Below are 27,235 nucleotides of genomic sequence, written 5' to 3' on the forward strand. Positions count from 1 at the left end.
GCTACACGTCCGTGTAGAAAGGAAATTTCCTATATATATATATATATATATATATATATATATATATATATATATATGCTATTCTACACCTTAAGTGTAGAATACTATTTTACACCAAACTGTTATACTGAACAAAATTCAGTATCGTTCAGTGCTCGTGTTTCAGGATTGTTCAGCATTTCGTGATCTTGGGTGTTAGACAAGATGATACTGAATGTTGTTCAGTACTGCTCAGTATTTTTTCTACCCAGTTTTGACTTGCGGTGTAGAATAATATTCTACACCTAAGGTGTAGAATAGCGCTATATATATATGGTAACTCCTAAAAAAATCCTCTTAATGACACATTTCGACTGCACTTATTTTGACTAGAACTAGAACTTACGGCAACCGATTACAGATTCCGACGGCCCGTAGAGGTGGAGCTAACGTTTTTGGAAGTTGAAGAACTTGATGGAATAACCGAATACGAAGAAGAATGCAATGATGTAGGCGAAATGGACGAGCACAACATAGCCGAGGAAGTCATGCTGGATGCCGAGATTATCCTTCAAGAACTGCTTCACCACCACGGGTTTCCCACTGCCACCGGGAACTGAAAGCTCACCTTCGTTCTCGCCAAACTGAGATGCAACAACACCGTAGATGGTCCACGAGACAGGGTTCGCCCAGTAGTACCATCTCCACCAAATTGGTATTGCCTGCAGCAGTGGCATATATAACTCATAAGATCAGAGTCACTCAAATTGGAACCCAAACGCACACGGCTTAGCCTAGACGAGTAGTTTGCTCACCGGTCTAACGATGAGGAATCCAGCAAAGAGGTTCCAAAGAGGTAGTGCAAACGTGATAAAAATGTTTGCGAGCAATGCAGAGGGAGTGCATGCTACTAACATCATGCCGAACAATGTGAAGTAGTTGAAGCTTGCAGTGATGAAAAACAGGAAATAGAAGAATTTATCTGCTTTCCAGTCGTATCCGATCATCGCATATATGATGACTGTGTACAGTATCCCCTGTAAGACGTTGTAGATGACCTCCACACATGTCTGCCAAAACCAAATGTCAAATAAAATCGTAAAGGGATGGATTTATTAGTGATAGCTCACAGATAAGATGCCCATATCCACATTGTTATGCGACCTATGTTATGTCATACAGTAATGAGGTAAAAGGGGCTAAAGGAAATTTCATTCCTTTTACTCTGTCAAAGTCACTAAAATTGTTCTTAATTTAGCAAGTATACCCTGCTGTTTTTTCCTTTAATTATTATTGGCCACATTTGAACTATAAAAAACTGAGAAGGCTAGTATTATACTGGTTTAGTAATTAGTAATACTGTTTCCATTTGATCTACCAGCTGCCAAATTCATCCTCTACCCAGAAGCATGGGCTCCTACACTTATTTGAAATAAGTTCAATGCATCCAAAATGATTATATTTCACTCAAAGTGACTATCATATTACCAAGAAGGTTAAAGGTTTTACCTGAGCAAATGCATAGGATAATGGAGAGTACATCCCCGCTGCTTTTTCACGGTAGAAAACTGCTCGCTCAATCGATACAACAGGCTGAACCGTGATGCAATTTGAAGCCCCAAGAAAGAAGGTAGCAGCGTAAGTGGCTCCAAGTAGATTGTATAAATCTTGTTGTGAATCTCTGTGTATCATAAATAGAAAACCTAAATGTATTATTGCCATCATAAATGCCAGCATAGAATATTCAAACAATTTTAGTTTCAAATACAGCGTCAAAGTAGCTAGGCACATACATGTTCTTTCCTTTTTGCCAAAATACTGTACCAAATACAAGGCCAAAGAGAAATGTCATCAGATAGCGCATAGCATTGTAGGGCGGATTCTTCCAATAGGAACGGTATTGCTTCCAAAAGTTTGAGATGCATTGGCCATAAAAATTCTGTGAATATTTTGTAGGAAATGACAGGTCCTGGTAGTCTGGTGGGGGAATACTCAACTCCTTTATAAGCTCTTGATTTTTCCTGATCATAGTTATGAAGGGAGAATATTTGTCAACAATATAAAACCATATTCCCTGCATTTCACAATTATTGTCCAATTCTATTCCTAGCACAAACCAAGGAATCATCTAATCTAGGAAGTTAGATGCCATAGGAACCAAATTTTTTATTCCACAATGGACAAGCAATATGAAATCATGCTCCCCAAGAAAACAAACAATAATATAAACGTGGGAAGTAAAATGACACCAGAGGCCATTTTTCACTCTCTTTCAGTTACTTTTTTCCTTGTGAAAAACAAGGATTGGTAGAGCAAATCAGTGATAAAGAATGGCCTTGTTAAAAAAATTGAGGGTGGTTACCTATAAAGCACAGAGTTAGCATAAATTTCAGCAAAATTCATGTTCAGTCGAGCCTCAGATAGAGGAGAGCTAACTTCCAGCACCCATGTTGCAGGATTATATCCTTCTGTGATCTTTGGAACACCTGGAATCGCCTGCAGGAAAATGAGATCAACAAAAGTTAAAATGCCCACTTTTTGGTACACCCTGCATGACTTCATACAGTTCATGAATTGTTTGGTCTTTATATATATATATATGTTGGTGTAAATAGTAGTTTATAAGAGGGCCTTTATGTAATATTGAGAGGATAAGAATAGAATGACACTGTGCTGGGATGAGCCAGCCAGAACCTTCTCCAATTTCCTCAATATGGTATCCAGAGCCTTGGTTAGGGTTACCTCCGGCGGCGGCGGCGGCGGCGACGCGTCCTGGTGAGCACTGGCAAAGGCGAGAGCCTGCGAGCCACTGGTGTCGCGGGGAGACGCGCGAGAAGGCGCAAGGCTCGTGTGTGTGGGCACAGCGGGCGCGAGGCTGTGCGGCGAGTGCAAGCACGGGCGGTGGCCTGACTCTGCGCGAGTGCTGGTGCAGGCGGACGGAGCACGAGGCGAGCGGCTGCGCTGGTCCAGGGTTTGGCTCGCGCGGGCCCAGGGGTGGTTGCGCGAGTGCTGTGGCTCGAGGAGCAGGCGTGCTGCGTGCCTGTGTTGCTAGCCAAGTGGATTTTCTGCCTGCTGGTCTCGTGCCTGAGTGCTGCTTCTCTTGGTGAGGAGAGGGAAAGGAGGGGCAGAGAGGAAGGAGGTGAGAGAGGAATCAGGTGCTGGTGCGTGCGTGTACTGCAGCTCAGCAGAGGAAGGAGGTGCTGGTGCGTGTGCTGCTCAGCAGAGGAAGGAGGTGCTGGTGTGTGTGCTGCTCAGCTGCTGTAGTGCTGACGCCCTGCTGCTGTGCAGATGTGTGTTGCTCTGTGAGTGAGGGAGAAGAAATTGATTTGCTTCCTGCTGCTGCTGTGTTACTCCCTTGTACCAGCTGTGCGGGCTACTGATTTGGAGTTGTAATTGGGTAGAAATTTGGTGAAGTGCTGCACTTGAGGTGAGGAAGATGGATCCAGATGGGGAAGCAAAGAAGAAAGCAGAGGATGAGGCAAATAAGGCTCAGAGTGGTGACAAGAGTGGAAGTGACCCCCTAATTACTAAGGGTGAGATGAAAAGTGAGATGAGGTCTATGATTCTGGAGCTTCTGGAGATGGGCATAATTGGTTCCAGACCACCTGAGTTGAAGCTGGAACTAGTGCCAAATGATGTGAAATTAGAGGGAAGCAAGAATTATTTGAGCTGGTCTAGAAGAGTGCAAGTGCTCCTAGGTGGAAAAGGGGTAGAGCACTATATGGCGGAGGAATGTGTTGAGCCGGCTAACAAGCTTAGCCCTGAGTGGAGAGTTTGGCATACAACGAACTCTACCATAGTGGCGTGGCTATTGGCATCTATGTCACCATCTGTGAGTAAGATGGTGGAAGCGATGCCCACTGCAGCACAGATATGGAAGACGCTGAGTAATATGTACTCTAGGCGAGGGAATGTGATGGTGATGATGGAGATTCAGAATAAGGCGGATGCAGTGAAACAAGCAAGACGATCATTGGAGCAATATGCTAGTGAGTTGCAGTATTTGTGGGGGGAGTTGGACCACTATGCTCCACTTCGTATGAGGGATCCACAGGATATCCAAGACGTTCAGAATTGGGTAGAGGACAGAAGGGTGACTCATTTCCTGAGAAACTTGGATCCTGAGTTTGAGAGCAGGAGGGCTGCTTTTTGTCATCAGGATAGCCTACCTACCATGCAGGAGGCTGTGTCAGCCATGGTTATCGAAGAGAGTAGGCTTCGGATGATGAGTAGTAGCAATCCTGTGATGTCGGCTTACACCACAATGGCTGAGAGGGAGTGCTTCAACTGTGGAGAAAAGGGGCACTTGAGTTATAGTTGTCCTCTTCCTAAAAACTATGGTGGAAGAAGTGGTACTCGTGGAGGTCGTAGTGGTGGACGTGGCGATCAAGGAGGTGGTCGTGGTGGCCGTGGAGGAGGTCGTGCAGGGGGGCGTGGCAGGGGCCGTGGTGGTCCTCAAGCCAATGTCGCTACCTCGGAGAGTGGTTCTCAGGTCACTATTGTTACCACAGGTGATGTTCCATCTGTCACGTTGACCGGGGAGCAGGTCAAGCAGTGGGAACAATGGCAGAAGATGAAAAGATCTGAATGTTCCAAAACTACTTCAGATGGTCCTGTGATTGCCACTACCAGTCACTTTGGTAACTTTGCCAACTATGCCCACTTGGGCAAAGGTACTCAGGCACAGGCACTTGCATCCACATATAGGCATAACATAGAATGGCTTATTGATTCAGGAGCTTTCAAGCATGTCACAGGCATATCTAGTTCTTTTAAAACTTATACTCCACACTCCTATTCTGAAACTATTCAAACTGCTAATGGTACATCTCAACCCATTCATGGTGTAGGATCTGTAGAGTGTACTCCATCCCTTTACTTATCATCTGTCTTGCATGTTCCTTCCTTCCCAGTCAACCTCATCTCTGTTAGTTCACTAGTTGATCAATTCAAGTGCATTGTTACATTTGACGAAAACCTTTGTATTTTTCAGGAGAAGAGGACGGGGAGAGTGATTGGGACTGGAGTCAGGCATAATGGGTTGTGGATTATCAACCAGGAGGAGTCAGCATTGGCGGTAGCTGTTGGAGCACAGGAGAGGGATATCTACTTGCTTCATTGTCGGTTAGGACACATGCCTTTTGAAAGCTTGAATAAATTATATCCTGCTGCGTTTGAGGGTGTGGATAGAAACAAACTTGTGTGTGATGCATGTGTACTTGGGAAGCATACAAGGTCAACCTATCCTAGTATGGTCTTCGTAGTTGTGAACCTTTTATGATGATACACTCTGATGTTTGGGGTCCCTGCTCGGTTACATCTTTGAGTGGGTTTAAGTGGTTTGTCACTTTTATTGACTGCCATACTCGTATGACGTGGATCTACATGCTGAGGGGTAAGCATGAAGTTTTCCGATGTTTCCAAGACTTCCATAACCTGGTTGTCAATCAATTTAATGCCAAGATTAGAATTATCCGTACTGATAATGGAAAGGAGTATATGAATAATGATTTTGTGGCATACCTATCGAGCCATGGCATTATTCATCAAACCACGTGTCCTAATACTCCATCACAAAATGGTGTGGCTGAAAGGAAGAATAGACATTTGTTGGAGGTAGCAAGGTCACTGATGTTTCAAATGAATGTGCCGAAGTATCTCTGGAGTGAGGCGGTGCTGACAGCAGCATATTTAATTAATCGTATGCCATCTAGGATTCTTGACATGAAATCTCCAGCTGAACTTTTATTAGGACAAAGGGAATTCAAGGTACCACCCAAGATATTTGGTTGTGTTTGCTTTGTCAGGGACCATAGACCTTCAGTTGGCAAGTTAGATCCACGGGCGATAAAGTGTGTTTTTGTTGGATATTCATCTACACAGAAGGGTTACAAGTGTTGGGACCCTATTGGAAAGAAATTGTTTGTGAGTATGGATGTGACATTTCGTGAGTTTGAGCCATACTACACAAAACCATGGGATCTTGATCCGTTGTTGGAAGAATTCTCTTCAGTCACTGAGAGTGACAGTAGAGAGGGGGAGAATGAAGGAGCTGCTGCTCAAAAGAAAGTAATTGTTGGTGGTGCTATCCCATGTCAAATGGATGTGTCTAAAGTTCAAGAGGAGGTGGTGGATCAGGATAATGTTGTGGATATGAGGAGTGGTAGCCATGAGAATGGAGAGATAATCGATGGTGAGAGTGAGGAGGTGATGGTTGAAGGGGGTGAAGAGATGATTGATGGGACGGACCCATGTTTAGCGGAGAATAGGGAAACAACTTCAAAGAAGCCAATTGTGTACCAAAGGAGGCGGTTCAGGAGTCAGGGGGAGCAAACAATTGAGAAGGAGCCAATAGTGTACCAAAGGAGGCGATTCAGGAGTCAGGGGGAGCAAGTTGGTACACCACAGCCACAACAGCCTGTTTTACCAGTCCCAAATCTCTCCTCGGACCTTTCTCCATTGAGCTCCACGACCCAATCTGGGTCAAGTGGTAATATATCTCCTACTCTTAAGCATGTAGACTTACCTCTGGCACAACGTAGAGATACTAGATCTAATTTTGGAAAACCTCTTGTTCGCTATGGATTTGAGCATCCTACTACAGATCATGACATTGCTAATTTCCTCTCATACTCTCGTCTGTCACCTGCATATTGAGCATTTATTGCATCTTTACAAACAGTGCCTATTCCAAGAGACTGGAAGTGTGCAAAACAGGACCCTAAGTGGAAGGCAGCAATGGAAGAAGAGATGCATGCTCTTCAAAAGAACAAGACATGGGAATTGGTCCCACTTCCAAAAGGGAAGAGAGCAGTGGGATGTAAGTGGGTCTTCACTGTGAAGCAAAACCCTAAAGGAGAGGTGGATAGGTACAAGGCAAGATTGGTTACAAAAGGATATAGTCAAACATATGGCATTGACTATGATGAGACCTTTGCTCCTGTGGCTAAGATGGGTACTGTGAGGACCTTAATCTCCTGTGCTGTAAACTTTGGTTGGCCTCTACATTAGATGGATGTAAAGAATGCATTTCTTCATGGTGACCTGCAAGAAGAAGTTTATATGGAGATCCCACCGGGGTTTGCAAATAGTCAAACAGTTGGGAAGGTGTGTAGACTTAAAAAGTCACTCTATGGACTAAAGCAATCACCTCGGGCGTGGTTCGACAGGTTTAGGAGAGCAGTTTGTGGTATGGGCTACACTCAATGTAATGGTGATCATACTGTCTTCTATAAGCATAGAGGGACATTTATCACCATTATGACGGTATATGTGGATGATATTGTGATTACAGGAGATGATGCAGAGGAAATCAAATGCTTGAAGGAGAATCTGGGAAAGGCTTTCGAAGTAAAAGATCTTGCACCACTAAGGTATTTTCTTGGGATTGAGATTGCTAGGTCACCTAAGGGGATAGTTCTCTCTCAAAGAAAATATGTCCTTGATCTGTTGACTGAAAACTGACATGCTTGGGTGTCGGCCATGTAGCACCCCGATTGATAAAAATCATCAAATCAGTGCCCAGTGTGGAGATTCTGTGAACAAAGAAACATATCAAAGATTGGTGGGAAGACTGATATACCTGTGTCATACAAGACCTGACATTTCCTATGCAGTGAGTGTGGTGAGCAGGTATATGCATGATCCAAGAACAGGACATATGGAGGTTGTTTACAGGATTTTGAGGTATCTAAAGGGAACCCCTAGGAGAGGATTATGGTTTAGAAAGAATGGGCACCTAGATTTGGAGGGCTACTGTGATGCAGATTGGGCAAGTAGCAAAGATGATAGGTCTACCTCTGGGTATTGTGTATTTGTGGGAGGCAATCTTGTCTCATGGAGAAGTAAGAAGCAAGCAGTTGTGGCTCGGTCCACTGCAGAGGCTAAATATAGGGCAATGGCTTTGAGCTTGCGCGAGATGTTATGGTTAAAAGGCTTGTTGAAAGAGCTGCGGGTGTTGAGGAATGAGATCATGATGCTTCACTGTGACAATGTTGCTGCAATCAATATTGCAAATAATCCGGTCCAGTTTGATCGCACTAAGCATGTTGAGATTGATAGATTCTTCATTAAGGAGAAACTGGATAGTGGGATCCTAAAGCTAGGGTATGTAAAATCACGTAGTCAGTTAGCGGATTGTTTCACAAAAGGCTTAGGACCTAGTGAGAATGAGTTGAGTTGTAACAAGATGGGCATGTTAGATATCTTTAGCCCATCTTGAGGGAGAGTGTTGGTATAAATAGTAGTTTATAAGAGGGCCTTTATGTAATATTGAGAGGATAAGAATAGAATGACACTGTGCTAGGATGAGCCAGCCAGAACCTTCTCCAATTTCCTCAATAATATATATATATATACAAGTGCTATTCTACACCCTAGGTGTATAATACTATTCTACACCGAAGTGTTATACTGAACAAAATCCAGTATCTTTCAGTATTCGCGTTTCAGTATTGTTCAGTATTTTGTGGTCCTGAGTGTACTACTAGATAATACTGAACATTGTTCAGTACTACTCAGTATTTTTTCAGCTCAGTTTTGACTTGCGGTGTAGAATAATATTCTACACCTAACGTGTAGAATAGCGCTACCGTATATATATATATATATATATATATATATATATATATATATATATATATATATATATATATATATATATATACACACTTCTCGATCCCCAAACTCAAACACATAAGAAAAGAGGTCTGACCTCAAAATATTCAACTAATTTGTGAGAGTGGCGACCAAGTTCACCAGCATAAATAACCTGACCTCCACGTTTCAAAAGCAGAAGCTGGAAAACAAATCAGTTGTGAGGATATCACATTGGTAAAAACTAAAACATTAAATGGTTTCTAGATGTGCACACACAGAGTTTTGAGGGAGGGAGAGAGAGAGGACCTCATCAAAAGACTCAAATATGTCGATGCTGGGCTGATGGATTGTGCAGACCACAGTACGCCCAGTGTTAACTGTATTTCTTACTGTACGCATGACAATTGCTGCAGCTCGAGCATCGAGACCAGAGGTTGGCTCATCCATGAAGATGATTGAAGGGTTTGCTACCAGCTCCACAGCAATTGTCAGCCTTTTTCTTTGCTCAGTTGATAATCCACTAACTCCAGGGAGACCCACAAGAGCGTCGCGCAACACATCAAGCTCTACAAGGGCCATCACTTCTTCCACAAACATCTAAGTGGTTGAAATTTAAATAAATCGGTCAGAAACAATTGCTGCTTGGAATTTCAAATATATTTAGAACAAGGTATATTCAATTCAGTAAGAAGTTCGCTGGTCGCTTTAAGTACCTTTTTCGTACCATCATCAATGTCTGAGGAAAGACGCAGCCAGGCAGAGTAGGTGATGGATTCAAATACAGTAACATTCGGAGAATGGATATCAGTTTGTTCACAATAACCACTAATCCGGGCAAAAGTTTCTTGTTTCTTGGGGAAACCGGACAGGGTAATATCTCCTTCAATAGCTCCACTAGTTTTCCTTCCTGCCAGGACATCCATTAAAGTGGTCTTTCCAGCTCCACTCACACCAACTAATGCTGTCAGAACCCCTGGCCTAAAAGCACCACTGATATCAGAGAGCAGTTGTAAACGGCTTTCTGTGAATCCTTGTTCCTTCATTTCCTGAAAAATAAGATCTGAATATCAGATATTATGATTTTAGATAGAATCTTTTTTTCTAATTCATGTCTGCCTTCAAGTTTTTATATATTTACTTACTGCAGGCATGTCAACATAATAGTTTACATGGTTAAAGCAAAGTGAAAGAGGCTGGAAAGGCAAAGTGACTCGTGACTCAGCTAGTGTGTTTGTTGCTCCATTAGTGCCTGCACAAACAGGATACAAAGATATGCACAAAACATTAATGCTTACAATATTCATGCATGGGAAACAGAAGGCATCAATACCTTGTAAATTAAAACAGGAAAAGTTCAATCAATAGACTAGACAAAAGAATGTTTTGGAGTATGTAGTAGTCTAATATGCATGTACAAGATACGCTAAAATAGATTGAAACATGACATCTACATGCGTTTGCACCTGGATCACTGTATACAGCTTGGGATATTTCATCTTCGCTTCTTGCATCTTTGCTTCTTCCTTTCAATACCATTTCACTTACATCGTCTTCACCTTCTGAAACTAAGGCATTGGAGCCACTACTAGCTGGAAGGAACGAAACATATAAAAAAATAAGTCCCGGCTTACAAAAAAGTGTCCACCACAAATACAACAAGAAAAAAAATAATAGTGCTTACGACTTAAATATGTAAGGGCCCAAATGTAGAGCATGTTGAACAAAATAATGAATCCTATAAGGGCTCCGATGGATAGCCAAAATCCCCATTCTCCAGTAAACAAGCCTTTGGATTTTAGAATTGCTTTGCCTACTGTTGGTGCATCAATAGTCGTGTCATTGTTTGGCTGTAGTAAAAAGGCTATCATTAATCCAAAATTAAAATCACCTTTCCAAGATTAGTATATTGAGTCCTTGTTATCTGAGCCTCAAGAAGAAAACGAGTAGGTTCATAGAAAAAAAAAACTTACAATAGCCCACCTACTAGCAAGGAATTCGTTGATAGATATTGCATTTTGACTATACATCATAGGTGATGCCCAATAACCCCAGATCCACCATGGTTTGATGTCATCTGTTAACATCGTAATCAGAGGTCAAAAGGTTACTTCCATCCATATAAATGACAGGATTTTGCTGATCTCTCGTGCCTAGAGAAATAAAAAATGAATGACAGCATACTTACTTCTACGGATGACAAATCCTCCAAAGATGAAAATAATGAGCAGCACAAACATCCCAAAAGTATTGGCCACAACCATTGTTTTCAATATAGCACCAAGAAACCGGAATAAAGCCATTGCCATTTGGTGTGTGGCAAAGAAAGCTATAAACTGACGAAAGAACCTATTACCAAAAGAGAGATGACTCATGAAGCTACTGTAATGTCCCACAATAACAAAATGACAAAGTCCTATTATGTAAATGATGAAAGTTGGTAGAAGGATTATGGATACCTTCCTGCAGCAGGTGCAAAGCCCATCACATAGTACGTGAGAGCAACCCATACTGCTGATTCCACGAGCGAGACAGGAACTTTTAAGATTATGTTTGCCACTCCTAAGGTCCATGCAGGGAAGAATAAGAAATCCCTATGTTTGTAGAAAACTGGAAGCTTCTTTATGGTCAATTGTAGCTCAGCAAACCCATTGAACATGATCGTTATTAAACCAAAAGTCAGAGCCCCAAAGAATTTGGTGCCATCAGCAATCTGCCCATGGGGCATCTTTGTTCTGAGAAACACAGTCATGGACATGAGTGCAAGGATGATCAGCTGGGTGACCTTGAAAATATAGATGAAGGAGTTGCGCTTCATCAATAGTTGCTCTCTCGACATCACTGCCTTGAGTGATTCCCAGCTGGAAAGACCATATTTTCTGGTGGTCAACGCAGCAGGATGGGTTTTGGACTTTTCAAAAGGAATTTGCAACTCCTTCTGCATCTGCTGGCATGCATGGAATGACTTGAAACGTTGTGCAAAGTCTGGTACAGATACATAATGATACTGCTCCTGATCAAGGTACCAGTATTGCTGTTGGTCTTTCTTGGAAGTAACCTCTTGAAGAAAGTCTGCAACACCTTTCCTGTCAGGGCACCGGAAACCGGCAGACTCAAAGAATTCCAATATATTCTCCCGTGGCCCATGGTAGACTATGTATCCTTCTGATAGCAGGATTATGTCATCAAAAAGATTGTAGGTCTCTGGCGGTGGCTGGAGCAGAGAGATCATGACGGTTTCATTCATTACATGGACCAATTGCCTCATAAACTTTACAATCTGAAATGTGCTTGAGCTATCCAGACCAGTTGATATTTCGTCCATAAATAAAGCCCTTGCTGGTCCCGTTAACATCTCCCCTACACAAAAGGAATAAAGAATAGACAGATCCTGAGATAATTTGCAACGAATTGGGGCGCCAACTATAAATTGATGACTCGATCACAGGTATACGTAAGGGCGCATGGTTTGCAGGCTTCGCATGCATACCAGTTGTCACACGTTTCTTTTGCCCACCAGAAATTCCTCTGATCATCTCATCGCCAATAATAACATCAGCACAAATGTCCAGCCCAAGCACCTGAGAGAGAGAGGTTTCAATAAACTCTAAGAACGTTTTTTTTTCCCAGCCTATCAGTAACATCAGAATCATACCTTGAGAGTGAGATCTGTTATAATATTAGTCTCCTGTCCTTGTACTGCAGTAGCTTTCATGAAAGCATCAATCTCAGGATCTGGCTTAATGCCTGCATCCCGCTCCCTTCTAGCAAGTTCTGCTATCATCTCATATCTGGCACCAATGCCTAGGCATCGCCTGGAGAAATCCAGCGTCTCTCTTACAGTCATCTCGGCATTGTGGAGATCATATTGACCAACATATGCGCTAGTCCTCTCAGGATAGAACTCTGAGATTGGATGGCCACAATACGTGATGCTGCCAGAGACCTGTTTTGCAGTAGAAGGATTTAGCATGTGACATAAAAGCATAAGCCAAACTGACAGAATGGCACAGGATGGCGGATTGAAGTTAAACCTTGAGATTTTTGTCAAGCTTGCCAGCGAGTGCTCGCATGAGCGTGCTCTTTCCTGAGGATGGAGGCCCAAGAAGAAGCGTCATCCTAAAAGGGGAAAAAACTAGGTCAGTACTTGCTCTAGAGTGCAAGAAAGTGATGTATGTAGTTATTTGATTACATGGCTGCAAAGCAACAAAACTCATGGATGGGATTTTATTCTAGGATGATTGATTGGCATGATACCCTTGACTGACACCGGGTATACACAAAAAAGCATATCTATATATTCCTTTTATAAAGAAGATGAATGAGAAGATGAGAACTTGAGAAGGATACATGACATTTTAGTCTATCAAATTCTTCTTTTCGCCTTTTTTATAAATAAACTAACAGGATAAGAAGTGTATTAAGAAATAAAATGTTACTGCTAGATAAACCAATCACTTTTGGTTAGCTGACTAAAGCAGATTGGTTAGGTTAGAAGATTCAGCCATCCAGGGAGCAGTTGGATTGAATGGTGACGTAGTAGCACAGCACCAACAAAAGTAATGAATGGTATGTACCTGGAAGGCTTGAGGATACCATTGACATTCTTAAGTATGGTGATGTTCCTCTTGTTTGAAGAACCAAACCGTCCAATGAGACCCTGCAACGCATCACATCACATCAGTAAGTTATTACTATATTACATGGGAAACTACTCTGTTATAGCAGGTATCACCATCAGTCCATCACATCAACTCGTGATCACATCAGAAAATCATATTGATAACAACTGGCATTGATTGGAGAACATGCTGTCAACATTCATATCTTATATACTGGATGGAAATAAATAGGGTAGAGGGAAACAAAAGCAGTTGCTGATAAGGACAGGCACCGACCGACCGAAAGATGGACGGGGGGAGCGGAATGGAGGATGAAATTCAAGCTACCTCGCATCCATAATCTGATTCCCCATTCTCGATCTACTCGCACCTCTTCATTTCTTAGCTTCTTTTTGTGAGGGATCGGGATTTTGGAAATAATGAGGCTGAGCCCCCGATTCCATCGGCACCCCAGCTACTGCTGCTTCTCCGCCTCTTTCTCCGGGCTCCGGCGGGCGGCGGGCGGCGGCGGAACAGCAACGTTTTGCGCTATCGGCCCCAGCGAATAGAAAATTGATTATGTTTTTACAAGGGAACCCTTGTCATCTAACGAATAGAAACTTGGCACCTTATGGGGTGTTTAGCTCCCTTTCATCTAATGTGTTTTGCTCTATTATTTTCCATAATGAAACTAAATATTATGTAAAATTTTTGGTAAAAAAATAGCTGATCTCCAATTTGGATTTTAGCTTCAAGAGGCAAAAACAAAAAGCCTAAAAGAGCCTCAAGTAGCTATAATAAGAATAATAAATTTTATATTTTGAATAGAACTAAACATAACCTTAAAAATTTTGGTATCGCATTTTATCATTTTAAAGTAGTTGATATTTTGCATTTTGTATTCTACGAGAACTAAACGGGCCCTTAAATTTGTATGGTACGGGGGTCTTTTCAGAATTGGGCAATAAGGTCCTGTTTAGTGAAGGCTCGAGAATACAAAATGGTAACCATTTTGCTAAAATTTTTAGATGGTGTTTAGTTTTATTTTGCAAAATGGTGGCTAAAATTCAAAAAAAATTGGTCAAACGGGAAAACTAAATAGGCCTCTAGAATGTTGGTTCTAAGACTATCTCCAACAATCGTCACCCAAAATACAAGACCCATTTATCCTTTGGGCAGCGCTACAGATAAAAGGTTCCATATTTATTTTTAGTCTTCTCCAACAACAAGACCTAAAAGACATCACTCTCTGCAAAATGGGTCTCGAAGAGAGAGGATACCCAAATTTGGGTTATGCCTCTCCTAATACCTAAAATGGGTCTTCTGTATGGGTACTCTGTTGGAGGCTATAAATATTGTGTTGGAGACCCATTTTAGGTTTGGGTTCCGAAATGAGTCTCCTATTGGAGATAGCCTAAGAGCATCTCCAAGAGACTTTGTATATTCTTACTAAATGCTAGGAATAGCAATTTTGGTGAAAAACTACCCTCCAACAGCTACTCTAAATGGTCATCCAAATATAGCCATTGTCTGTTCCGGATTTTTCGCTAGCCAAATATAGAAGATGAGAATAACTCTCTAGAGTGCGCATGAGATTTAGCAAAACTGTTGAAAAGTAAAAAAATATAGAAAGCGATTTTTATGCAAATGGCTTTCCAAATGATAACTTAGAGAGTAATATTTAGAAAGGCTCTTGGAGATGCAATGACACTTGTTGGTGTGGCAAAGATAAGGTTCCAACAATTGAGGTCTAATGGGTGGGAAGATTTCTTAGAAAAGGTTAAATCATTTTGCATCAAATTCTCTATTGATATTCCTGCAATGGATAGCAAATATGAGCCTCATGGAAGATCCCATCGTTTTTATCGTGTACAAACAATTGATGATCATTATAGAAGAGAAGTGTATATTGGTATTATTGATAGAATTCATCAAGAGCTTGAGAATCGGTTTGATGAGGTTAGTAGGGAGTTGCTTATTTGTATGGCAGCATTGAATCCTTCCAATTCATTTGCCTCATTTGATGCTAAGAAAATCCTTAAGCTTGCAACTTATTATCCCAAAGATTTTTCAAGTTCGGATTTGAGGACACTTGAAATTCAACTTGGCACATATATTGAAGATGTGAAAATGGATGACAGATTTCAAGGACTGACCACCCTCGGTGAGCTCTCTACCAAGCTTGTTGGCACTAATAAACATGAATATTATGGTTTGGTGTACTTAGTCCTTAAATTGGTATTGATCTTACCGGTGGCGACAACAAGTGTTGAAAGAGTTTTCTCTACCTTGTGTTTAGTGAAGAATAAGGTGAGAAATAGTATGAGTGATAGGCTATTGAACGATTGTTTGGTTATCTTTATTGAGCGTGATATATTCTCTTCTGTAAGCGAGGATGACATAATTCATGCTTTCATGGCAATGAGAAAGCGCAAATTAAAGTAGCCATTAATATTTATGTAAGACCTTATCTTATATGTAATCTATTTGTGCAAGTTTCGGACTAATTTATGTAAGCTTTGAACATTAAATTGTATTGTCGCAATTTGCTTATTTTATAGTAATTTTACCGAATTTTTTCTTTGAATTTTATCGTGTTGCGCATGAAAAAATTTTTTAGGACTACCTTGGTTTCAATTTCTGGGTCCGCCACTAAAGCAGTATTCTTTTAAGGAAGAAATTAAAATTGTTATCTGAAAGGGTCTCTATGTATTAATTTTTCTTTCTTATTATTGGTCATTTTCTGTCAATCAAAATGTTATGTATGACGTAACAGACCTAATTAATAAGATATGTACTTTTTAGTGTCTCTTTTTCCTAGTTATTAAAAAAAGTCTGAGCCATATATTGTCGTGTGCGCACAAATTGCGGATCGGATCGATCGGGAAAAGAAGAAATGGCCCAGCAGATATTGATACTATGGCCTTGTTTAGTTACATCTGAAAACTTTTCAAGATTTCTTATCACATCGAAATAAAAAAATTAATTACATAGTTTATCTATATTTTATGAGATAAATCTTTTGAATCTAATTAATTCATAATTAAATAATAATTGACAAATACAAATAAAAGTGTTGCACTATATATACCTATATAGTACAACATCATCACATTTGACTTTGACTGCTGCAGCGGAATGATACGAATATAAACGGACGATTTGATCAATAATTTATTAAGAGGGTGTTTAGTTTGGGTGTTAAAGTTTAATATATATGTACTATAACAGTTTTGTCTTATTTAACAATTAGTATCTAATTATGAACTAATTAGGTTTAAAAGATTCGTCTCTCAAATTACTTTCTAGCTGTGTTTTGAGTTTTATAAATAATCTATATTTAGTACTTCATACATATGTCTGAACATTCGATGTGACGGACGGTAAATTTTAACAAGACAAACCAAACGGTGCCTAATAATATATCAATCTTGTAGTCGTACGTACTACGCAATTAATTAAATTAAATAATATAGGAGTACTCCGTTGAACTTGAAGAACACAGGTGAAAGCGACTCTTCTTTCACGTAGCATAGGAACGATAATCATCATGTACTCCTTTAATCTTTTACGCACAGCACCAACAAAAGGAACTGCTCTTTCAAAGTTTACGGAGCGTGGCACGTGATATGCCTATATATATGAAAACTCCTGTGTAACTAGTCCGTCCTACCGCACTTGGTCTACCGTCTACCTTCTCTCATCGCGCCTCCAACAGGCCACGCTCGGTCTCAGCGGGTCAGGAATTAGTAGAGACCCAATAGAGAATATATATATATATATATATATATATATATACATACACACGGCAACGTTATTCTACATCTTAGGTGTAGAATATTATTCTACACCGCAAGTTAAAACTGAGTAGAAAAAATATTGAACAGTATTGGAGAGTGCTCAGTATCATTTTGTCCAACACCCCCTTTTCCTTGCAAATGTCAACTTTACTCTGGTCGGTATACCTCGATTTCTTGACTTGCCCCGCTAGGTCTCTTATGTAAGTTTTTCGGTAATCCTCACAAAATACTGAAATACGAATACTAAACAATACTGAATTTTGTTCAGTATAGCAGTTTGGTGTAGAATAGTATTCTACACAAGTGTAGAATAGTATTCTACACAAGTGTAGAATAGCACTTATATATATATGGTTTTAAGGTGTATATGACTGGACGATATGTATATAGACGAAATATATGATCATAAACCATCTAGGTTGATATGTATATTGCATTTTTTTACACGCACATGTAGTTACTCTCATGTTTATATCTTTAGTTTTTTTTTCAAACTAAAGATATAATAATTACTAATACTAACCTCGAAAAGATTGGTGGCAGCGTTCCAGAGCGTGGGGAGGGCGCGACCGGCGGCGATGACGTCAGCCTCCACATTCAGCTGCTCATACCGAACCTCGATGGTCGGGAGCTCGATGCCAACCCTGCAATGCATACATGAATATGAGCGATCTACTAGTAGTAGCTAGCTTGTCAGCTTGATACGACGGATTCTGTAGCAGACAATTCGCTTAAGCTTATTAGTCAAATCTATAAAATATTTAGTAATTTTTTTTATAATAAATCAGTCATAGCTTATCAGCTCAATGAATAAGGATTAATTAAACACACGACGACGTGGACGTACATGTCGATTCGGTCCCTGAGCCGGCGCAGGAATCGCTCGCTGTCGTCCTGGAAGAGGCGCTCCAAGAGTTCACGGCCCCCGTCGCCGCCGGCCAGCTTCTGGATGTCCACCACCTCGACGCCGCCGCTCTGTTGTTGGTCGCCGGCGGCGAGCGCCTGCCGGAGGATGCCCTGGCGCATGCGGTCGTAGGTCGGCAGCTTCTCCATCGCGGCCCACCGCAGGTTCTCCTCGTCGTCGCGGTGCTCATGCTCCGACTGCGCTCGCCATGAATTGACTCTAGCTCCTGCAAGCTAGCTAGCTAGCTACTACTCCAATAATCCGATCCTACGACCATATAGGCATATATAGTATATGTGCATGCAGCTTTGCCTTTATTTTGCGCGCTTGCTTGGGAGTTGATGACCAACTTAATTGTTTAGCCTTCAGCTGCCACCGGACCCATGTGCTAGGCTGCTTATATAGATGGTGTGTGTGAGGCCTCGTTTATTTTTCACGGCTAAATTTAATCGTTGTCCCATTAGATGCTTGACACGTACATAAAGTATTAAATATAAACTAATTACAAAACTAAATACATAGTTTAAAACTAATTTGTGGACGAAATTTTTAAATCTAATTAGTCCATAATTATTAACAAATAATCTATATAACTACTAAAGTAACATATATGCGCTAATAATAAGTTAATTAGTTTTAATAAATTTGTCTCGTGAATTATTGGTGAAATCTGTGATTTTTTATTATTAGTATGACGAATACCCTATGTAACACCTTATGCGATATTTGATATGATATCTCTTAAACTTTACTCCCACAGCCAGAGACGTCAAGCAGCATAGTATATCTGCCGGTCAATCATATCGGTGGCTGGATTGTGTGCATATATTAAGACTTTGTTTAGTTCACTCCGAAAACCAAAAACTTTTTAAGATTCTCCATCACATCAAATCTTAAAGCACATGCATGAAGCATTAGATATAGATAAAAATTAAAACTAATTACATAGTTTGCCTGTAAATCACGAGATGAATCTTTTGAGTCTAGTTAGTTCATGATTGGATAATATTTGTCAAATAAAAACGAAAATGCTACAATACCGAAATCCGAAATTTTTTCGGAACTAAACAAGGCCTAACATTAGTTAAGTAAAAGATCGATCTTGTTGTGAAGAAAATCCAAATCTGATATATTTGAACGCGACGTGTTCGTCCACTCTACCATATACGTATGCGATGATAGCTAGATCGGATTCTTACTATGTCACCCTTTAAACTGATCAAAATATGCAGCTTTTGAAGTAGAATTCTTATTTAGTATGAGCTTTTCCATACCAAATATATCCTAGGAGGATTTTCATACACGTGCTAGGATTGGTGGTACGGTAGTGTTCTTATTTTAGTGTACACTATTTTAATAGTATTAAGTCGTCTAGCTTAAATTTGTTATATGTCATTTTTAATTAATTCTCTACTTTTGACTATATATGTTTCTAGAAAAAACTCACTAATTCTAATAATATGCCACTGAAACATATTTCATGTACAATCTAAAGAGAATAGTTCTATACTTTTAATTATATTTCTAGAAAAAAATACTAATTTGATAATACGTCATATATTGGAACATATTTCATGTACAATCTAAAGAAACTAATTCTTAAAATGATACCATAGATATTCACTACGGCCCAACGGGACACTGGTACTTTGCCGAGTGTCTGTGGCACTCGGCAAAGGTCTAAATACACTTGACAAAGAACCATAAGTCGCTGCATTTTTCATAGCTACACAACCAGTGGGATTTTAACCAGTGTCATCCTTCTCACGTGTCTTTCTCCCTAACTACAAATGAGGTAACTCAATAACACGAGCAATCCATTAGAGTTACCTTTCGGCTCTCCGTTGGAGAAGGTATAAATCCCCTCACAATCATCAAAAGATGGCTAAGAACAATCACCAACTCGTGTCAATGCTCCTCCGTTGCTCCAAAACCGCCTAGGTGGCGGCAACCACCAACAGTAACAAGAAAATCGTAGCCAACTCAATCCCCAAGTGCCACTAGATGCAATCACTCAAGCAAATGCACTTGGAACCACTCTCAATCTCACAAAGATGATTAATCTATGAAGGAGATGAGTGGAAGGTGTTTGCTTAGGCTCACAAGGATGTCAAGTATGCTAGAATACCAAGAGAGATGTCCTTGAGCCGGCCAACTAGTATTTATAAGCCCCTCAAACAAATAGAGTCGTTGGCTCTTTCACTGGACAGAAATCAGAGACGTCGGACGCTCAGAACGTGAGCCATCGTACGCTAGAACCTAGCGTCCGATGCTCAGATGACAGCCACGTGTCAACTTTTTAAATCTTGCGCATTGATCTCTAACTGTCACTTTCAAAACACTGGACGCGTCAGGTCGTATGCACCGGACGCGCCCCTCACCACCGGACGCTTACTCAGGGAGCATCGCAAACGCGTAGGGGCATCGGACGCGTCTGACGCACCCTCACCGAACGCTCCCTGGCGTCCGACGCTCTTTGTCAGAAACACTCGCTTTTCATACTTGTTGACGTCATACTTCACCGGACGCGAGAACAGTGTTCGGCCAGCGTCTAACGCTCAGCAGTTGGAGCATCCGATGCACATTTTTCACCTGTGCCAGAAACTGAGAGTGCACCGAATGCGTCAGGTCTAGCATTTGATGCCTCTGAGGCCAACGTCCACTGAGTGTTTTTCCAGTAAAAAACACTCCCGTGACTTCTCCAAACTTTCCACCGGCGCAATAGAAAATATACGTTTCATTTTCTCAAAAGCGTCGAATCCCGTCTCGCAAACTCGGCGGGAGGGAGAGAGGAACCCAAACCCCTCTCTACCCTTCAAACTCTACATCCTTCTTAAAGTGTGCCAACACCACTATGTGTGTACCAACATGTGCAAGTGTGTTAGCATTTTCACAAACATTTTCTTCGAAGGAGTTAAGTTAGCTCACCAGGTTCTAAATGCATGCACAAGAACAATGTCACCTAGTGGCACTTGATAACTGCTTAGCCAAAGAATTTCCCTTTTTATAGTACAACTATCTATCCTAAACGTGATCACACCCTCTATGGTGTCTTGATCACCAAAACCAAAATCCTAAGCAATACCTTTGCCTTGATCTCTATAGGGGTTTGTTTGTCTCTTTCTTCTTTTCCAAGTTAAGCGCTTGATCACCTTGTGGTCATCACCATGATCATCTCTTGCTCCAACACTTGGCATGTACCAACCTTATCTAATCTATACATACTTAGCATAGAGGTTAGTACTTTGGGTTTCTTCAATTATCCAAAACCAAACTAGGGCTTTCACACGGTGATTGTAACATTTTTCACAAATCTTGTATATCTCTTTTGTAGTTTCATAAACTATAAGAAATAGATATAAAATTTATGAACAAATTTATTTTTATTTTGTCAATGAAGAAATGACCAAAATAAAGGTTACATGGAAATGGTGAGAGGAGAGGCATCATCTCACCATCTTAAGCAACCTCATACATGAAAAATGCATATTGCATAATTAAATCAAATTTACATAAAAATAACATCCTAAACAATATAATTTAAAAAACTAAAAAGAAAACCTATCTTTCTCTCTCTTCCCAAGCATGAAAACATCATTCATGGAAACCACTACATATATATTTTTTGGATTCACTAATTAAAGAAAGAAACATGGAAATGGAGAGAGAAGAGACATCATCTAGCCATCTTAAGCAACCTCATTTGAGCAAATATAGTGCATACCTAGCTAGTCTACTCTCTCTCTCATGGTGAAGCCCTAGATCCAAAAAGTAGCTCAATTAAGCAAGAGGGCACAAAAAGAGGCATTAGAGGCACGAACTAACCTTTCTTAGCGCCCTCCTTCTAAGAAATTAAGATCAAAACCTTCCCCTTGTATTTTGAAAAATCTAAACCTCCAAGATGGCCTCCAATGGAAGGTGGCTGCGGGCAACAGTTCTGCCCGAGGAGGAAGAAAGGGTGTTATGGGGTATTTATAGAAAGATTATCACAGACGGTTGGCTTAAGTGAGCTGTCTGTGAAAAGGCATGTGAATCGCCTGTGTAAATCCTCGATTTACACAGGCGGTTCAGTTAAGTCAATCGCCTGTGGTAATGCATTTTCATAGGTGGTTGACTTAATTGAACCGCCTATGTAAATCGAGGATTTACACAGGTGGTTTTCTTATATTAACCGCATGTGTTATACCATTAACACAGACGGTTGTTATCTCTTGCCACACTGTTTTTACAACACAGACGCATGATAACTAAAACCGTCTGTGGAAAGATTTTGCCACCGCCGGCTTTGAGCTCTTGTGTACTAGTGGTTGTAGATCTTGAGAAGTTATACAACTTTACAGTTGAAAACTTTTTGATTTGAATTTGTTTAGGGCTTTAAAATTTGATTTGAAATTTTTTTGCCAAGTGTTTTATTTTACACTCGGTAAAAAAGTCTCTTTGCCGAGAATTTTGTTTGACACTCCGAAAAAATCTCTTTGCCGAATGTTTTTTTTTTTGCACTCAAGTGCAAAAAAAACTCGACAAAGAGCCGGATTCTGATAATGTTAGTGCATGCATTTGTTTTTTTTTTCTTGTAAATTTGATCAAAATTAAGAAAGATATATAGCAGAATTAATAATTATCATCATCACCGTTAGTTGCAACAATTTTGATAGTGATGTACGACCATGCACTACTAGCTACTATATATATATAGGAGTACTGTATACTTGGAGGAAATTAAAGGACAGATGGAGCGATAGTCATAACCAGTTGCTTCGTTGACCAAAACATTAGTACCGTAAAGATCCATCGTCCAAATTCGTTCGTTCCTCTTGCCTGAGTTGCTTTTGCTTACAAGTACGACCGGCCGGTACCGTTGATAGTGTGTGTGCTCCTCCCTTTTATCTTTAATCTTTTCAAAAATATATAATTCTTATTTTCTAAGGACTCAAACGATTTTAAATTTACTTAAATGTACAAACAAACGTGGATACTGTAACAGTTAGGACTCTGAATGTACATATCATTAAATTAACCATTAAATATATTCTTGACCGTAATATAATTAATGTGGACACTAGTGTTTTATAAACTTATAGTTGAAAAAAGCTGACTTTGTTCAAGTGAGGGGAGAGAGAGTCCTCAACAATATACAATGTATGTATTGTTGAAAATATTGTTTGCTCAAGAAAACACGCGCGCACTGACGACGCATGCACTAGCTAGAGTATCATCTCTACTGTTTCCCAACGAATTCGCTTACATGCATAATCCGATTGCATTATTTGTGCGGGAGCGCGTGCGTAAAATAAATAAAGAAATAAATATATATGGGGGCAGACTAAAGGAGGAGGACTCAGCTGAAATATTGACCGTGAAATGGACGAGCCAATATGAATCAAACAAACAACCAAGGGCGGCGGCAGCCGGGCGGCTTAGCCTGCTACTAGCTCCACCTCCGATGCAAGCTAGCAAACAGATGACAGTACGACACGTCTTAATAATAATGTGGCGGATCGATCAAATACATATATATATTGCTGGGTCGTCGTCTTTCGATCATTGCAGCTAAAGCTGAATTGAATTTGTCTTAACTAGCTGCTGTTTGTTGCTTCGATCAGTATACAATGCAAGCAACAAGTATATAATATAGAATTTTTAGTATATGCCTACGTACTCCATGATGATTTCCTTCTCTGCTGTTGATGAAGACTAGTCTTCGTCCTAGCTAGCCGCGAATCCGTGGCCAAGCCTTTCTTTTGCAGGCATGGTCAGCGAGTTAATTACGGTCCACGGGAGAAAAATATTTTGTATATGCATGTGTCATGTGTGACGGCACGGGACTCATGTGTCATGGCCGTTTTTTTTTTTTTTTGCGAGCAGTGTCATGGCCGAATTGACGGCACCGAATATCACTGCAGCTGCGATGTTTCCCTCCCCTGACCTGCCTTGTGTCGTTGAAAACCATTTGCAATGTGAGGGACGACCTCAAGTTCTGGTCAATGAAAGAGAGGTGTAGCGTGGTGGACAGGAGCATACTTCCTCCGTCTCAGAATTAAGTAATGACGTTATGGGTTACGTATAGATCAAACTACTTTAACTAGATTTGTAGAAAAATACATACAATATTTATATCTTCAAATAAATTTATTATGATAGTATAATATTCAATGATATATCTAATGATATTAATTATATATTATAAATATTAGTGCTCTTTTTTAAATATAATTGATCAAAGTTAGAAAAAGCTAATTTCTTGAAAAGCAGAAATAACTTATATTTCAGGAGAGAGCGAGTAGAACGGAAGGATAGGAGAAGGAACGTCACAAGCAACATGTCGTGGTTATGACCTTATGACCCCTTGCTTTGTCCTGGTCATCAGCTTGTTAGAGCACCTTCAATGGTTTGGCAACGTGGTTATGACCTCATGACCCCTTGCTTTGTCCTGGTCATCAGCTTGTTAGAGCACCTTCAATGGTTTGGCAATTTTGGTTTGACATTTGTTATTGTTTGCCAACTCCCAATTGTAAATGCAAAGGAAAAAATATGGCCATCTCCAATGGTTTGACATTTTGGACTTGGTAATTACCTAGTGGACCCAGCCAAATCTTTGCGCGCGTCTTTCTGTCGCACGGGCGTGTTTCTTCGCGCGTGTTTCCCTTCGCGCGAAGGGAGGCACCGCCGCTCGCAGTCGCAGGTTCGTGTCCGTCGTCGCCTTCATCTTCCTCGTGATGCATACCGTTCCTGGTGGAAGTAGCCACTACCTGGACCTCATCCCGAGCTGCTGCCCATGTTCGCAGTCGCGTTCAGGGAGGGACGACGTAGCAGACTCGATCTGTGTCTTTGAGTCGCGGCAACCAATGGCGGCACAGACTCTATTTGGCGCGAGGACTGCCACCGACGAAGGAAACGACGCTAAAGAGACCAGGCCACGCACGGAATTGACGTAGGAAAACCGACCGCAAGTGTTTGCCAATCCAAAAGCCAACTCCTAAATATGCCAAGGGGAGCCTCTCAAATGCCAAGTTTACTAAAATGACAAACCCGTTTGCAAAACCATTGGAGGAGTGATTTTTACCGTTTTGCCAAATAACATAAATGCCAAAGATGCTTGCCATACCATCGCTCCTTGTTGCTCTAGTTGAGAGAAATCGAAGAGAGTGAGCACTAATGCTTATATTATATACTAGATAATATCCCGTGCATTGCTATGGAAATTTGCAAGAGTTTAGAGAAGAATTTGTGTATGAAATAATAAAATCATAAAACTTCTCTCACACTGGCTAAGAACACATGAACATCCGAAACCTTTTTAGACCATGAATAGAATAGACATGAATTACACAACCTCAAATAGTCCTATCTCACTTACTCTGTATTCGTCCATGTCATGTCATCATGTGGAAGGACCATGCAGCCTTAGCTCTTAATCATATACTTTTATAAAGTTAAATCTCACTGTATGAATTCTCTTTTCATGTAAGGTGTCCACATTATTTCCTACTAAGTAACCCACTAAATGTTCTATCTCTTCATGCAAGGTGTCCACATCTTTCCCACTAAATCCATGTCATCCCATATTAATTACAAAAAATGATCATGTCATCTATATCATGTGAAATACTTTAAATCTTTAATCTATTAACATACAAGTCATATACATACACTGTTTGTTTCATCATCAATTCCTCTGTAATGTAACTAAATATTAGTTTTTCTTTTATTAGCTTAGCGATTTTTTACTAGATCTAATACAATAAAAATATATGCAAGTTAAATTCATATATATGTATACATACTGAATATCATATAATAATGTTATATATAATGATTTATTTTTAAGAAAATCTCACACCAACGTGTGAGAAATTCACCTAGTAACATTATTGAAACTACAAGCACCCACACCCTAGTTAAAATTACAGTAATCAAACACAATATCATATTTCATATTCATATATCACAAACTAAATTAGCCTATATATGGAGAACCTTCTCCTCTTGGGTCTTGTTTAGTTCCAAATTTTTTTTACAAAATGTATAAAACTGTACAATTAATTATTTCTTTTATCTATATTTAATGTTCTATGTATATGCCATATGTGATAGGGAATTAAAAAATTTTGTAATTTTTTTTAAAACTAAACAAGGCCGCTTGACCACATGCATGGAGCTCCTGTGACGTCCGTCGGCGATGCTGGCCGTGTCCTTGGCCCACCCGCCCTTGAACGGGTTCAGCCGGCTCAACATCCGTGACACCGACCCCAAGAAGCTCGCCTTCTTCCCTGCCGCCGCCGGCACCAGCGACGACAATGACGACGACGACGAGACCTCGACCCGCTCCCCTTGCTGTGCTGCTGCATCCCCGACACGTAGGCCCGCATCCTTGTCAATTCCGACCTTAGCGCCTCGTCTCATTGGCCAGCTTCTTCTTAGTTCTCACATCATCGTCACTCGTGTCGTGTCCATTGTTGATGGGATCAAGTGGTGGGAGGATTTTAGTGGCTCTAATGTTAATGCTTTTGGTCGGCGACACCGGTCCAGAGTGCAGATCAACGTTGCGCAACATCTTGAGGATGAAGCGGTGGCCACGCATCCGTGCGCAGTGGCACCGGTGGGCTCACTCCCCTGTGTAGTGTTGGCGATTATGCATGAGCACTGGTGGGTGGCTCCAATGCAGGCTTTGGTTGTCGGGCAGCAACATCAATGTTGGTATTTGTACACAAAAAATTCTACAAGTGCACGAATACCATTAGTTTTTATCTGGGAGTACTCTAAGCATCGTATTTATCCACAGGGAAGTAATGGTTAAGGAGACTGATAATATACTATTATGTATTTATTAACTTAATATACCAACAAAACTAAAGTAGAGGTAAGTGATAAATGATAGGAGTTATATAACGACACACAGAAGAATTCCATGATAAATAAGTTGTCAAGATAAATTGAGAGGACAACGAGAGAGTTCAAGGTTCATATATACTTCTCTATTACTTTGGTTCAGGGACGGAGCCAATGCTCGGGTAGGGCGGGCTCGAGCCCCTCTACGGCTGGTGTGTACGTAGAGCCCCCTGAAGCCCCTCAGGAAAATTTCACGTATCTATGTATAGAATAGGAATGGCTGACATATTGTGGGCCTAATTTATATGATCTATTATCTTCTAAATTTATAATTTAGAGGTTCATATATATTTGATTAATCAATTTTATCTATTTCTGTAGATTGCTATTTTGAATGAATAATGTGTGTCAACATTAGGTGCCGTTTATTAGCTTCATAAATCGTAGTTGGACCTTTTGGTATGAGTGAATTGCATCTTTTATTTTTTCATGATGTATTTTATGAATTTTATCATTAATCGATGTTT

General features: G+C 40.5%; 1 protein-coding gene across 2 annotated transcripts; it reads right to left on the bottom strand.

Moving 5' to 3' along the window:
- On the bottom strand, positions 121-18,252 carry LOC8059546 (ABC transporter G family member 48). Of its 2 annotated transcripts, XM_021458660.1 has the most exons (20): positions 17,823-18,252; positions 17,499-17,619; positions 13,152-13,234; positions 12,609-12,693; positions 12,230-12,520; positions 12,065-12,155; positions 11,034-11,934; positions 10,763-10,923; positions 10,548-10,651; positions 10,259-10,424; positions 10,041-10,166; positions 9,720-9,826; positions 9,291-9,623; positions 8,884-9,174; positions 8,693-8,776; positions 2,342-2,475; positions 1,773-2,000; positions 1,489-1,660; positions 795-1,049; positions 121-701 (listed from the first exon to the last, which is right to left on the bottom strand). In XM_021458660.1, the coding sequence occupies exons 1-20, from the start codon at positions 18,026-18,028 to the stop codon at positions 426-428; spliced, it is 4,215 nt and encodes a 1,404-aa protein (XP_021314335.1). In that variant the 5' UTR covers positions 18,029-18,252; the 3' UTR covers positions 121-425. The 2 variants fall into 2 exon arrangements, with proteins under 2 accessions (XP_021314335.1, XP_021314336.1); XM_021458661.1 differs by lacking the exons at positions 17,499-17,619; positions 17,823-18,252 and adding an exon at positions 13,524-13,777.

The sequence above is a fragment of the Sorghum bicolor genome, chromosome 1 (assembly GCF_000003195.3).
Source record: "Sorghum bicolor cultivar BTx623 chromosome 1, Sorghum_bicolor_NCBIv3, whole genome shotgun sequence".
Classification (NCBI taxonomy): Eukaryota; Viridiplantae; Streptophyta; class Magnoliopsida; order Poales; family Poaceae; genus Sorghum; species Sorghum bicolor.